Here is a 14,817-nt window from a genome sequence, read left to right as displayed (position 1 = left end):
ACATGCACTCCCCAGACCGAAAGCTACATTTTAATAACAGTCGGACAACCCATTAACCTTCGTGGATATCCATTGCCATTTTTTCGTTTTTTCCCCTATCCCATACGCCAAGAGCCATAACTTCTTTTTAAATGTTGCGTTAATAGAAGCTGTATGAAAGCTGGCATTGACCTAACAACTTCATTGCCAGTGTTTAATGTGGTCAGAAATAGTGGCGTATTTAATTTCAAGTTTGAACTATAGTGGAAACAGAATATATTCAGACCCCTTTAAATGTTTTACTCTTTGTTTCATTGCAGCAAATTGGTAAATCCAAAAACTTTTTTTTTTGTTCATTAATGTACACTCTACACCCAAAAAAACTGAAATGTAGATATTTTGTCTAATTTATTAAACATGAAAAACTGAAATACCACATGGTCATAAGTATTCAGACCCTTTGTTGTGACATTCAAATTTAACTCACATGCTATCCATTTCCTTCTGATCCTCCTTGAGATGGTTCTACTCCTTCATTGTGTTTATTTAAACTGATTGGGCTTGATTAGGAAATGCCTATAGAAGACCTCACAGCTCACAGTGCATGGCAGGGCACATGAGAATTCTGGATCTATGGAACTGCCCAAGGAGCTCAGAGACAGAACTGTGGCAAAGCACAGATTTGGCCATGGTTACAAAAGAATTTCTGCAGCTTTCAAAGTTCTAAAGAGCAAAGGTGCCTCCATAATCCTTAAATTGAATAAGTTTTGGACAACCATAACTCTTCCTTGAGCTGGCTGTCCAGCCAAACTAAGGAATTGTGGGGAAGAGCCCTGGTAAGAGAGGTAAAGAGGAACCCGAATTGTGGCTGAACTTTAGAGATGCAGTAGGGACATGGTTTCACAAAATCAAATTTCACTGCAGCCCTCTCCTCAATGCTAGACATATGAAAACCTGCATACAGTTTGCAAAAAAAAACTATGAGAAATAAAATTATCTGGTCTGATGAGACGAATATTGAACTGTTTTGTTCTTAATTCTAAGTGGTATGTGCGGAGAAAACCAGGAACTGCTCATCACCTGCTAAATACAATCCCAACAGTGAAACATGGTGGTGGCAGCATCATGCTCTGGGGGTGTTTTCCAGATGCAGGGACAGAATGACTGGTTGCAATTGAAGGAAAAATTAATGTGGCCAAGTAAAGAGAGATCCTGGATAAAAACCTCTTTCAGAGTGCTCTGGACCTCAGATTGGCCAGAAGGTTCACTTTCCAACAAGACAATGACCCTAATCACACAGCTAAATAACAAAGCAGTGGCTTCAGAACAACTCTTGACCATTCCTAACTGGCCCAGCCAGAGCCCTGACCTAAGCCCAATTGAGCATCTCTGGAGGCTGTCCACCGATGTTCATCATCCAACCTAAGGTAACTGGAGTGGATCTACAAAGAAGAATAGTAGAGATGCGAAACACTTGTTGCATCATTCCCAAGAAGCCTTGTGGCTGTACTAGCTCAAAATGTGCTTCTATTCAATACTGAGCAAAGGCTCTCAATACTTATAGCCATATGATATTTCAGTTAATTAATGAGCAAAAAAATTTTTTCTTTGACCTTACCAATTGGGTACATCGAAACAGAGTGAAATATTTAAAGGGGGTCTGTATACTTTCCGTACCCACTGCACTTTTTTGGCACATGTACACTGTGTATGAGAAAGTATTAGAGTGTAGACTGTAAATCCAGTATAATAAAAAAGTAATTCCCATATATACCTGTAAAAAAAAAAAAATTGTGCTGAAAAACCTAACTCTGCTTGTACTCGAGTCAAAAAAAAAAAAAAAAAAGCCCCTAAGTCTTCTATTTGCTTCAGGTGCTCAGGGTCCTCCGGATCAGTCTTCGGGTGCTCTGGCTCCTCTACAGATCCCTGCGTGATGCCAGCGGTGCACAAACAATGATGATGGCAAGCGCCTGATGTCAGCAGCTGACGCAGTGTGTGCCGGCCACATGTGGGGACTTGAAGATGGAACTGGAGGACCCGGAGCAAGAAGAGGACCTGCAGGGGTGTTGTTGGAAAGGAGAGTACAGTGTTCATTTTTTTTTAAAGGCTTGGCATACTTGGGACAGGGGCTGGTTGTATACTGGGGGTGGCAGGTGATGGCTGTAGACGGGGAGGGTGGTGGGGGGCTGGCTCTATACAGGGGGAGGGGGCAGAGGCTGGCTGTGTACTGGGGGCAGGGGCTAGCAGGCTACATACTGGGGGATATGGGCTGTCAGGCTATATACTGGGGAGCAGGTGGATTGCTATATACTGGCAGGTAGGGGGCTGGCTGTATACTGGGGGGGCATGGGCTGGCTCAATAGGTTTTCCTAGTTTTGTGGTAAAATTAGGTACCTCAGCTTATACTCGAGTATATATGGTAGCATTTGGAGACATCTCTTTGGTCTAGCCACTTCAATTTATTCATATAGATTTAAGTATAGCACATGTAAGGGTTTACACTGATGAGGAAAAGGGTAACAGTGTTCTGAACTTTTGACTTTAAGGCTCCATATGTCACCATCCACTACAGCTTTGAACATGAGATTACCATCATTTCAAAGACAATCAATTTGGATATATCATACACAAATCTTGCAAACATTTAGCATAAGCTTATGCAGATTATTGTCATGTAACTGCAATGTTACTGTTTATCTCTTGAAGATTTACAGTTTTCTGATTTTGTTAGTATTTCGCAAATCCACCTTTACTTTTCAACAGGCAAGTCTTGACAAAATCTTTTCTACGTATTCCCAACGTTGGTCCACACTGGTCGACTCATTTGGATATGGACCATTTCTTTACCAATCTAAACATATGCTTCAGATTGTTGTCGTGCTGGAACAGCATGACATGCTACTCATTCCCATAGTATTTGAGCGTACGAAATAGAAGATATTCACATGTCTTGAGGCCACAATTGATCCTGACCAAGTATTATATTTCCTTGGCTTTGAAACAATGCAATATCATCAGGCTTCCAGCCTGATCAATTGGCACCGGTTTCCTTTGATTTTTCGAGACCCATTCACACTCATTAGAGCCCAGTATATTGACTTTCATTGCGTTGCTCCAAATTAATGGTTTCCAATCTTTTACTGTCCACATGTTACATTATGTAATTGTGGCATCTCCACCTTTTTTCGGCTCACCATTCCCACGCTTTTTGCTCGCATGGAAGTCTGATTTCACCATTACCCACCTCCTCTGCCATATTTGTTGTGCCACAACTGACCTAAATGATCTGACTTATTGACTCCCAGAATTTGCCAGGAAGTCCACCTTTATTTTTTATTCTTCGAAGTACCTTGGCCCTCACATGATGCAGTCTGGCTATTACACCGCCATTAATGAGCTCAATTATGTGGATTCTCTATTCTTGGGAAATCTTCTACAAGACTGCTCTTCGAAGTAGTGACCTTTCACTTGGGACTCAACCTAATAACACACTGAGCTTTTGAGAATGTAAAAAGAGATTGTTCCAGCACCAGGAGCAAACCGTAAATATGCAGTTACTTGACAGGAATATAAGGTACTAATAATAAGTTCAAAGCAGTAGTGGACAGAGAGATACTGAGCCGGAAAGTCAAAAGTTAAAAAAATTGTTACCTTTTTTCTTTCGTCAGTATATACAATTTTATATACCGTTTTATAACACTGGCGACCATTTCCTGTTATTGGCACCTTTGCATTGGGTACTAATGGCAGAAAGAAGAAGAATGTGCCTTGGGACTGGATGCCGGTTTCACCATTTTGTTTGGGCCAGTGTACACAGTACTTCCTCTAGAGAATGATCAGGGTCTATGTCTCCTAGTTATAGGCTGCAGCCTCACAACACAATGTAATGACTTCCTGATAGAGAAGTAAAAATAACATGGCTTCCAGGATCGATAGCAATACATGTAGCAGTAAAATGGCAGAATGATAGGAGGAACCTGGAGCTTTCCTTTAACTGCAGCTAGAAATGACTACATGCCCAGTCCGCGGTACCTGATGTGCAGTCAACTTGGACAGAGACCCTTTTCATTGTACATTTTACATTCATCCCTCACTGATTGAGTAACAATTTCTATGAAGTATGCAGAGCTGTAATAGGTTAACTTAATATGCGAGCTATAAAAGTCCTAATTATGAATAGGAACATGCAGATATAAACCAGATGAGTTGACTGCAGGCGACTCTATCCTACATGTGCAATGCGGGTAATGATAAACAGCACAACAGGCAGTGACATGGACAGCTGGTCAGCCAGTTAATATATAATAAAAATGGGTAGTAAACCCCATGGCCAGAAGCAGATGACCATTATTCAGATTTTAGGGACTGCCCACAGTGCAGAGAAAGGGAGTCTAATATATGATGCAAAGAGTCCCCAAAACATAGTGAAATCATTATTACTTTTCGGTGACCCTGATTTACAGGGCAGAAGGGACACCTTGCACCAAATATCACTATGATGGGAGGAGTCTGGTTCTCTGAGGGGAGGTTGTTCTATGAAATCCAGCCAGAGTACGGGCCTTTCATCCCAGACTGACCACAGCTGTGTGCTGCGGGCCTAAAAGCACATACATGGCCAACTGTTGCTCATCGAATTAGGCCTACATATCATTCAAGTGCTTTACACAAAAAAGCACTCACCAGATAAGAGGTCTCCAGTGAGGGAAGTCTCGGGCACAGGAGAAGGCCCATGTGGTGGGGATGAGAAAGCATCTTCCCAAAGCAAAAGAAAAAAAAAAGAGAGCCAAGTCAGATTAAGCAATGAGAAAATCAGAAGTGCAGCAACAATTCATGGAACCAAAAACGTGAATGAAAAAGATGTCATGCTTTACCTGTACCAAACAGGTCTATGCTAGGTGTAACTTCTGGCTTAGGCGCAGCAGCCTGCTCCGAAACAGACTCAAATAAATCTAAGACCAAATACAAGCAATGTTATTCCTTCAAAATGTGCTTAGAAGAGCAGAGAATGTTTGAGCAATCGGTTTCGAATAAGAAACAAGCATGCATGGTGCCAGTGAACAAGCACATTTCATTTGTAGAACAGAACATACAGATGAAGCCAGACATCCTCAACCTCAAGTTCCATCATATCACACTGTTGGATAAAATCCATACAGCCATTTATTTTAAAAGGCATATTTTAATTAAAACTTTTGATTTGACATCTACCTAAAAACTACCACTCTTTAAATGGAGCCAATCACTTCCACAATGTTCCTTAAACCCCAAATAGTACCTTGTAATTTATAAAATGAACCGTCCACTCTGCATTGAAATCCTGTGAATTTAGTCAGCCGGACGTTGCTGAGCGGAGTCAGGCTACGACACCCCCTTCCTCCTCTGTCTTTTTGTAAACATACCTCCTGCACATAACATTCACACCCCTTTCTGTGCTGCAGCGTAACAGGAGGAGTGTGCAGGGGTCGTGTTTACAAGAGGACAGAGGCGGAAGGGGGTGTGGCACCCTGACTCAGGACAGCTCAGGACTCAATTCACAGGATTACAATGCAGAATGGAGCGCTGGGGGGTTCATTTTATAAATCCCAGGAGCTACTGACTCATTTCAATATCATCATGTAGAGAAACTCACTACGGTGAATGAGGAGGGACCTTTGGTGCCTGGCAAGTTCCCTTTAAAGGAAACCTACCACTTGTAGTGGCAGGTTTCTGATGGAAATACCGGGCACCAGCTCAGGGTGAGCTGGTGCCGGAGCTTATTTTCGTTAGTGTTTTAAACCGCGGTATCGCGGTTTAAAACACTTTTTAAACTTTATAGCCGACGCAGGCAGGTACGCGCTCGGCGCTTACCGTGCGCGCGGCTACATAAGAAGTGAATGAGAGGCGCGCGCCTGGTAAGCGCCGAGCGCGTACCTGCCTGCGCCGGCTATAAAGTTTAAAAAGTGTTTTAAACCGCGATACCGCGGTTTAAAACACTAACGAAAATAAGCTCCGGCACCAGCTCACCCTGAGCTGGTGCCCGGTATTTCCATCAGAAACCTGCCACTACAAGTGGTAGGTTTCCTTTAAACGAAACCTTTCATCATGACAGGTAGTTCAGCCATCTCTGTGTTTACACCTATTCAATGAAGGCTGTAAAACACCAATTGGACCTACCACAATACTCAGTACAGAAGGAGCTTGAAATGTTGGAAATACAAGTTGTACCCAATATCTCCCCACAGAATATATAGAAAACTGATCAGCTTCTTTTAACAGGCTCATTTTTCAATGAGGTTTACTCTGTCCAATGATAAATTTAGCTCAGTGGACAGAAATGGTGCCTTATTACATTATTAAATTTGTGATATTACAACTTGAGATTCTGATGTCTGTCTCAAAAACACTGTCTGAAAAATAACTGAAGCCCAAGTGGACATTACAATGATTGGGAGAAGAACAGCAGAAATGAGGCAATGAGAACAGAAATCATCTCTAGACTTCAAAATAGGAGAAAACCATAACACATATCAATCAAAAACCCACAAAGTCATTTACCACCAAAGATATCTAGAGCAGGAGGTGCAGTAGTTGTTGTGGTAGTGCTGGAAGTAGTGGTGGCAGCGGTGGTAGTGGTAGTAGCAGTTGTAGTAGTAGGAGCAACTGCTGCAGCAGGAGTAGGAGGAGGAGGAGAAGGAGTAGTGGCGAGAGCAGCACTAGCATTGCTTGTACTAGTCGTAGGGGTAACTACAGGAGTGCTGCTTTCAGCGGGCTTCAAAGCAAAAAGGTCCAGTTCAGGAGCAGCTTCTGCACTACCTTCAGATGGGGCAAAGGGGTCTTAGGAGGAAGAAAGTGGAAAACAGATGGAGAAGTTAGGAGAGAATAAGAACTTATTTTATCCAAGGATCAGGAACACAGTTCATGTTATGACATTCTATAAAATGTATTACAGAACCAATACTGTACCATCATGTGAACCACCGCCTGCCTATATCTGATCAGATGATACTGAATACTATTAGGGTATACTCATTCACAGCAAAGCTGATGAATAAATGTCTGGGATTCTCCTATTTGTCTGAATCCGCATAAAACAAACAAAATCTCATTTACATGAAATATTCAGATTTTTTATCTACAATTTAAAACACTACAAATTTGGTGACCTTAAATAGGAATCATTCACTTATTACTGGAATTGCAGCAAGGTTCTTATTGGAAGACACATTAGCACAACTGTAGTTCATCATGTCAATCCCAAGGAAGCAATCCCAGCAATGACATAATTTTAAGGAATTGCCATTTAAATACTATACAGGGAAATCTCTGAGATGACCACCTAAAATTGCATTAAAAATTGACGGGCGGACTTCTCAAAGAAGAGAGCCGGTATGTTGAATATGTTGAGGAACTGGAAACCTGTCTGCAAAACGGTTTCTGGATAATGCGGTGGTCATTTTTTAAAGGTTTCACTGTATATCATATACATTGCAAAACAGAAGAATTGCTAGGAAAAGCATTAACAGAAATGGGGAGAGTGCAAGGAATGGCAACAGGTGACAAGTAGCAGATATGAAACCCACCGTTTCCAGAGCATGCATCAAGAGCCGCTGCAACAGGGGTAGGGGGAGGTGCTGCTGCAGCCCCTTCTAATGTTGCAGGTGCTTCACCAGGAGAAGCAGCAAAGGCATCTAGGGTGAGGGGATTTCATGGGAGCAAAAAATAAATCAAAAAGGGGAGATAAAGAAGAAAAATAAGAAAATCATTTTGTTGTTTACATTTCCCTTATACAACATGAGAAATCTTCTATGACTTTACAAGTCAATCATAGTACATAACAGGCTTATATTGTATAAGGGCTTCATGCATATGGATAGTGTCACATCCCCATTAATACACTTACCAGCCAATTTTAAAATGGATATTTTTGCTTGAACAAAAGTAGATTTTTTTTCCTTACATTTCTTACCGTGTCCAAGCAAAAATATGTTTTGCATGACAGAAATTACTCAAGGATTGGGTATAGCTATGAAAATGAATCCTTTTAAGATATTAGAAAATCAGAAAAAGGAAATACAGAAGTTTAGTCAACAAAACAAGATAACATTTACTTGTCCAAATGTTTGCCAAGTACATCCAGTACATCTCTGGGTTTAAAGTAATAGAAAAACAGTTTTTATCATTTATCTAAGCTAGAGAATAAAGCAACATTTCCTTTCTTGCTGCAGATTCTACCTAAAAATATGATGATGCATCAAAATCCAAATCTAAAAATCTGTGTCATACAGTAGCATCAGATTCCTCTGCCTCACATCATTGTGTGTGTTACTATTCAGATCATCGATACTGCAGCTTTGGATACAGATGGGCATGTTTCATTTTCTCTGTATCCTCAAGAATAAGCTTCTCATACATTGGCATCTAGTACATAGATTGTAAGCTCTTATGAGCAGGGCCCTCACTCCTTTCATATGACCTTGTTATAAGGCCTCATGCACATGAGCATATGCAGCATACGACCCCATTCATTACATTGGGCAATATGGTGATCCATTTTAATGGACATACCGCACCGTACAAAAAAAAAAAAAAAAAAAAAAAAAAAAGAGCATGTCCTTTTTTTTCTCATGTATTTCCGTATTATGCCCCATAGAAGTCTATGGGAACGTATAAAATATGCATATAGAAGTCTATGGTTAGCACCATATGCTGCTGTATATACGTGCAGTATCCAGGGGGACCAGAACCAGTGGGAGGTTTCATAGTTCATATGGTTGATAAAATACACGTCTTTCAGGTTTAACCAAGATAGGGTAGGGATTGGATGAGGAAGGGATTTATGGGTATTCTATATAACAGAACTGCAAATGTTATTTTGATGTAAAAAGACATCTAGACCCTTGAAGCTCTCTGCTGTCCCTGCTGTGACCAGCACCTGAGGCAAGCTATTCCATAGTACAGTAAAAAAGCCCTGTCGCCCCATGTCTTTTGATTTGATTTAACCTAGAACAACTTTCCACCGTATTTGTAACATAAATTAATCATGTCCCCTCCTAGTCGTCTCTTTTCTAGACTAAATAAATTTAGTTGTTTTAATCTTTCCTCATAACTCAGGCACTCCATACCCCTTATCATTTTTGTGGCTCTTTGTTGGACCCTCTCCAGCTCCATAGCATCCTTTTTATGGACCGGACCCAGAACTGGACGGCATATTCCAGGTGAGGCCGAACCAGTGCCTTGTATAGTGGTGATATTTCATCCCCATCTAGAAATTCCATAACACTTTGGATCCATGACAAGATCTTGCCGGTGCATTCTGTAAGCCAGTGATCATTTGGCAGCCCACCCTATTTTATACGGCTATGGTAGAGATATGGTGCCTTAGGTGCTCATATGGGTGAAAAATGTCCTGTATTCATGGCCAAAATTTAGCTGTATATACAAAACTGCAAAAACATACAGTCGTGAGCATGAGGCCTTAATCTGTAATGCCTTATTTTACTTGAATATGTAACCCATGATCTGTAAAGTGCTCCAGAATATGCTGCTATATAAATAAAGATGTATTATTATTATTAGTTCTGAGCCGCATACAAAGAAATCCTCTTCTGCTGCATCTTGTGCTCCTCGTTTAAAATCTGTTGGTTGTTTCTCACCATATACCACACTCTGAGTATAGAGAATCAACGGGTGTGTAGAGACTTGCTAAAATACAATAAAGCAGCCAACTAAAACACATGGGTGTCTGGTTTGGCCCTTGTTCTGGAGTTCTAGTTCCCATGGAACTAGTTTCCATTAGGCATGTGGCCTTGGTCCATGGTCGGTCTGTGGTAAACAGATCATACGCTAGCCGGATTTAACGGACCAAACACAGTGCAGAAGATGGGACTCCACGCAGCACCTGTGGGCGGTCCATAAAATCCAGCATGCGCAGGGTCTGTTTTTGAAAGTGTAAGTTGAAGTCTGAGCATTCACATTTATTCACAGGTGGGCAGATGTAACAGTACAGCTGCTGTGTCCACTGTATGATCATGGAGGGGGGGCTTGAACATTATAGAGGAGCTTAAGAGGACTATGTGGTAGCAGAGTTTTCTGTGAGCTGAAGAACAGAACAGTTCTGCTCTCAGACACTTCTGATAAATATTTTCCCAATGCCTTTTATGGAGCACATTGAAGAATGTGCACTGTGCAGGGGGAAAGGTAAGTGAACTTCTGCATCTTTAACTTCTCCATGAAATTAATTGCACAAGGTGGTAGAGCACGTCACTGACATGGCTAAGCTTTAATATTATGTTGAATTGGTTTTTACTTCCAATGATTTGACTTTCTGAGGTGACTGTGCTATCCATGGTCATCTCTCTATATTTTAAATCAGTGGGTATAATGGAAATTCTTAACAGTCCCCTTTCAATTGTCAGACAGCCTCACATGGGTACTTGATATGCTTAGAAGAAAGTACAAAACGGATGAGCTGTACTGTGAACTATTGTTTACTTTTGATGTATATTACTATGTAATGTAGTACTAGAGAAGGTAATTATGCAGATAATTTTATGTTTTAGGATATACAAAAGTATGAAATAGAATGAAAAAAAAAACATGTTCTGTGGCCTTACTAACCTCCAAAGAGATCGACATCAGCACTAGCAGTACTAAGAGTGGCAGGTGCCGGAGATGATGAAGGTGCTGGAGTTTCAATAGAAGCAGCAGGAAGGGCACTGGGCTCAGCTGAAAATGGGTCAGAAAGCTGAGGAGCCTCAGAGATAAGAGAAGTAGAAGGCGCAGAAAGAGAGTCTGCATGTAAACAGGAATGGGAAGAAGAGTTAGAAGAGACACCACAGCAGTCACAGAAAAGCCATGGAGGAAGCTGCTACTCACCCTCGCCCAATAGATCTGCCATGTCATCCATTAAGAAAGCAAAGAAGAAGTAAAAAAAATGTAAAAGGTATGATATAGGGAGAATGTGTGAATGTTACCTGAAAGAACGTTGAAAAAAACAAAACAAAGAAATGAGGAAAGGCCAATGATATGGTGTCTTTCTACCCAAATGATACAGTTTATTCAAGTGTAGCCCTGTATAAAATTCCCTTTACTACTACAATCTGTAACATTACAAAAATAATATGTAGTATCAAGTTTTGGACAACAATAAATAATGCTCCATTTTTCTTTTCATACAAAACCCATTCTATTTTTTTCTTTTCATATCCAAAACACTTGTTTCTTTAAAGGAAACTTGTCACTAGCCCCCACGCGTGTAAACGTCAAAGTTGATGGCCATGCCTTTATAACTTTCCAATGCTGCGTGCATGCTCCTGTTCGGCATTCAGTCAGGGAAGTGGGGTCATCGCCCCAGCAGTCAAAATGGTCCTCTCCGTCATGGCCACCTCGTCAGCCAACTACGCCTTTCCTATCTGCATGAACCTGCAGCAACCCATGCCTCCTTCTAGATTCCCCCCACCTGGCCGATGTCTTGTTGGAACACCAGCGCAGGCGCAGTGCGCCGGTCCTCTCCGTTCTATGCCCTGTGCATACTCTGAATTCCCACGCATGAGAGGTCTCCGTCCGACGAGACACTGACCAGACAGGGGGAGTCGACATGGCTTGTCCATGCAGATAAGGCGGTGTAGTTATCTGAGGAGGTGGCCATGACAGCGAGCACCTCCTTGACTGATGGGACAATAACCCCACCCCTGCGACTGGATGCCGAACTGGTATAAAAGTGCATTTTTCGAGCTGCAACCAGCATCAGAAAGTTATAAAGACATTGCCAGCAACTTTGAAAACTGGCACATAAGGTACTTTTTCTGGTTTACAAGTTCTCTTAAACCCCCAGAATTCCTGTATTAGGATTTTTATGGGTTACAGCCTGGCAATGCCACACAAATTTAATGAATTAAGATACAGAATATGACTTTTACTGTATTCAAATCAGCAACATGATTCATCTAAATACAGTGTGCATCAGCAAATATAAAACTTGACAAATAGGAATTTGTTCATTGGGCAGATGAAATGCTGCACATTTATCAGGGCCAGTTTTCCAAAACACAATAAAGTCCCCAGAAGATATGAATTTACCTCCCCAAGCACTGGCAGCTGCTGGTGCAGCAGAAGCGGACTGACCGGATGAGGTGAAGTCTGGCTGCAGATCCAGAAGATCATTCGAGAGCTTAGCTGAACTGCAAAGAGAAAAGGATATGGAAGACATACTTACCACAGTGTGTAGTCAATGAAATAATACTACAAATGAATCATATCACTTTGGCTACCATTTAACGATAATTTCAGTGAAATCCTATTAGTGCTGAATCTCTGAATTGTGGCCTTTACAGATAAGACTAGACTATTGACTTCATCTTACAACAACAAATATGCTTTAATACCTCTTATATTCCAGGTCATACTGTGACTAAAACCAAGCAAGCTTACCAAATGGCAGATGAAGCACTTGCAGTTGCAAAAAGGTCAACGGGAGGAGAAGTGTCTACAGTCTTTGATGGAGTTGTGTTCGGAGAGGTTACTGTAGTAGCAGGAGAAGACTACAAAATAGAACATAAAAAACTACCTTTTACTCTATACTGATGTTAAGGCTAGATGATTCATAAGCCTCTGGCTACAGTAATATACATATTTCATTTTCATGTACTTCCTTCCCTCAAGTACAAGGGAGGATACATCCTGCACCCTTCTCTCTGCCATCTCCACACTCCCTGGTCCTTCTCCCTTCTGGTGTTTCACATATCGAGCAGCAGAGTGATCGCATGTATCTGAGCAGTGTCTCATTGTGCCATGTATTACTTCCCCTACTTCCACATTCACCAGTTTGTGGGGGTGGGCAGTTTAAATAAGTACAGTATGGTGAGATGACTATAGTATTTACTTAACTGCTAGACAAGAAAGAGGCACTAGTAAAATTTTCTTTCTAATATGTAGTATATACACACACACTTCTGTCCAAGGATCTAACAGAATTATTATTATTAACAACACAGGAAAACGTTGCTGCCAAAATAAAGCAAATCAAGACAACCGTTGGGGTATATCTGTCGAAAATCTGCAGTTTCTGTTAACAGAAAACTACCTTGTGTGTGTGTGTGTGTGAGTGTACCCATAGCCTAACACATGAAATATACTACATATACATTACCTTCCCTAGTGGCGATCCAGAGCTGAAATCAAAACATACTTTTTTAGTTTTCATATATTTATAAACATACTTTTTTTTTTTACAATATATACACATATTGTAATGACTTATAGCATAAATGTATTCATATAAAATTATGACTAAAATTTATTGTGGCCAGTTTATTAGGCCATTAAATGCCAATACAATGAAATAAAGCATGACAACAGATGAAATAGGTGTGTTAAAAAGACTAAAAAAAGGAGATCAGCTTCCAGTTTTGCAGAACTATAACTGGTCTGTGAAAGATAAATTTCAATGTTTAGTACATCAACTCTTATGTTAATGCTTTGTAAATTTAGAGAAAAGATGGCAGAGCAGCTCCTCCAGCTGCGGCTAGACCGTGATCATCCTTGCGTCACAAACGACCCTGCTGTAAGCAGAACTCCATGCATCATAGCGATATGTTATGCATGGAGTCCCTTCTTCCCTGTTAAAAAGCAGTCTGGTTATATACCCATGGTTACAATTTTGCCTGTTGTTTGGCAGGGAAGGGGGACTCCTTACATTATATATCACTATCCTGGCCCCAGCAGTGTGGTTGATCCATGAAACAGGATGGTAATTAAGTGAATTGGCCCCAATTCAGATAACTAGCCCTCTAATGGACCCAACTTGAGTATACTCCAGTATAAGCTGACCCGAATATAAGTAGAGACTCCTAATTTTACCACAAAAAACTGGGAACACCTATTGACTCTAGGGTCAAACCTATTGACTCTAGAAGCCCAGAGTGGGAAATGCATTGGTCACAGACTCCCCCCAGTATATAGCCATTTAGCCCCCAGCCCCCAGTATACAGCCAGCCCCATTTCGCCCCCAGTATACAGCCAGCCCCAGTTTGCCCAATTCATAAAAAAAGAAAGTCCATACTCATCTTTCCGATGCCCCCCACAGCAGAAACACACTCTGATGGCGCTGCTGGACAGATGGAAGAGAAGACCAGTGGGGGGGTGTCGGAAAGGTGAGTATGGACTTTCTTTTTTTTCACTTGAGTACAACTTTGGGTTTTGCAGCACTTTTTTTGTGCTGGAAAACTTGGCTTATACTTGAGTATATACAGCATTTGTAAAATAGACTTCACAACTTACACATTTTACATACTCACCCATCACTATATGATCCGGACACAAAAGAGAGAAAAAAACAAAACAAAAAAAGAAAAATGTCAATGCAAGAAATAAACCTACAAAGAAAACATACAAAATAGGGGGAACTACCCACAACCTGTGCCAAAATTTGTTATGGAGTACACACCAGGTGTATCATATTAATATAGGATGTGAGCAAGTAAACTGGTGTGCCTCAGATACTTGAATCCCTAATAGCATTTATAAAAGCAGTGAGGAAACGCTTCATATGTAGACATACAAACCTGTTGCCTTTTTTCCCTTCCAAGGTATTTAAATGTTGTTCCAAAGTTTCCATTAGACTGCTCGGTGCCTTTAAAATACACACATATTGCATACATTAATAAAAATAAAAATAATGCAAAGCCTTTGATGGTAAACTGTGCAGAAGTAACATTTTTGGCCACAGTGATTAGAAGAGACATGTTGTAAAAGTCACCAAAGGCAGTCGAGTAGAAACCACTAAGAGGTAAACTTACTGAAAGCTACGGCATGCACAAACAATATACGTTAGTATTAAGAGAAAGGGTTATCTGAACAGGA

The 14,817-nt window shown here is 40.9% G+C and overlaps 1 protein-coding gene across 2 annotated transcripts in view; it reads right to left on the bottom strand.

The window, feature by feature from the left end:
* SNAP91 (synaptosome associated protein 91) overlaps positions 1-14,817 on the bottom strand; it is an 87,648-nt gene that overhangs the window by 15,644 nt on the left and 57,187 nt on the right. The window contains exons 11-21 of one of the 2 annotated variants that reach the window (XM_072142030.1): positions 14,520-14,587; positions 14,253-14,258; positions 13,106-13,127; positions 12,388-12,497; positions 12,037-12,137; positions 10,834-10,848; positions 10,576-10,749; positions 7,539-7,646; positions 6,514-6,792; positions 4,851-4,928; positions 4,660-4,731 (exon numbers count right to left, since the gene is read on the bottom strand). In XM_072142030.1, coding sequence (XP_071998131.1) covers positions 4,660-4,731; positions 4,851-4,928; positions 6,514-6,792; positions 7,539-7,646; positions 10,576-10,749; positions 10,834-10,848; positions 12,037-12,137; positions 12,388-12,497; positions 13,106-13,127; positions 14,253-14,258; positions 14,520-14,587 — 1,033 coding nt within the window. Of the gene's footprint in view, positions 1-4,659; positions 4,732-4,850; positions 4,929-6,513; positions 6,793-7,538; positions 7,647-10,575; positions 10,750-10,833; positions 10,849-12,036; positions 12,138-12,387; positions 12,498-13,105; positions 13,128-14,252; positions 14,259-14,434; positions 14,588-14,817 lie in introns of those variants that run through there. The other variant, XM_072142029.1, reaches the window with a different exon arrangement.

This window comes from Engystomops pustulosus, chromosome 3, assembly GCF_040894005.1.
Source record: "Engystomops pustulosus chromosome 3, aEngPut4.maternal, whole genome shotgun sequence".
NCBI lineage: Eukaryota > Metazoa > Chordata > Amphibia > Anura > Leptodactylidae > Engystomops > Engystomops pustulosus.
This window is presented reverse-complemented; position numbering and strand designations above follow the sequence as displayed.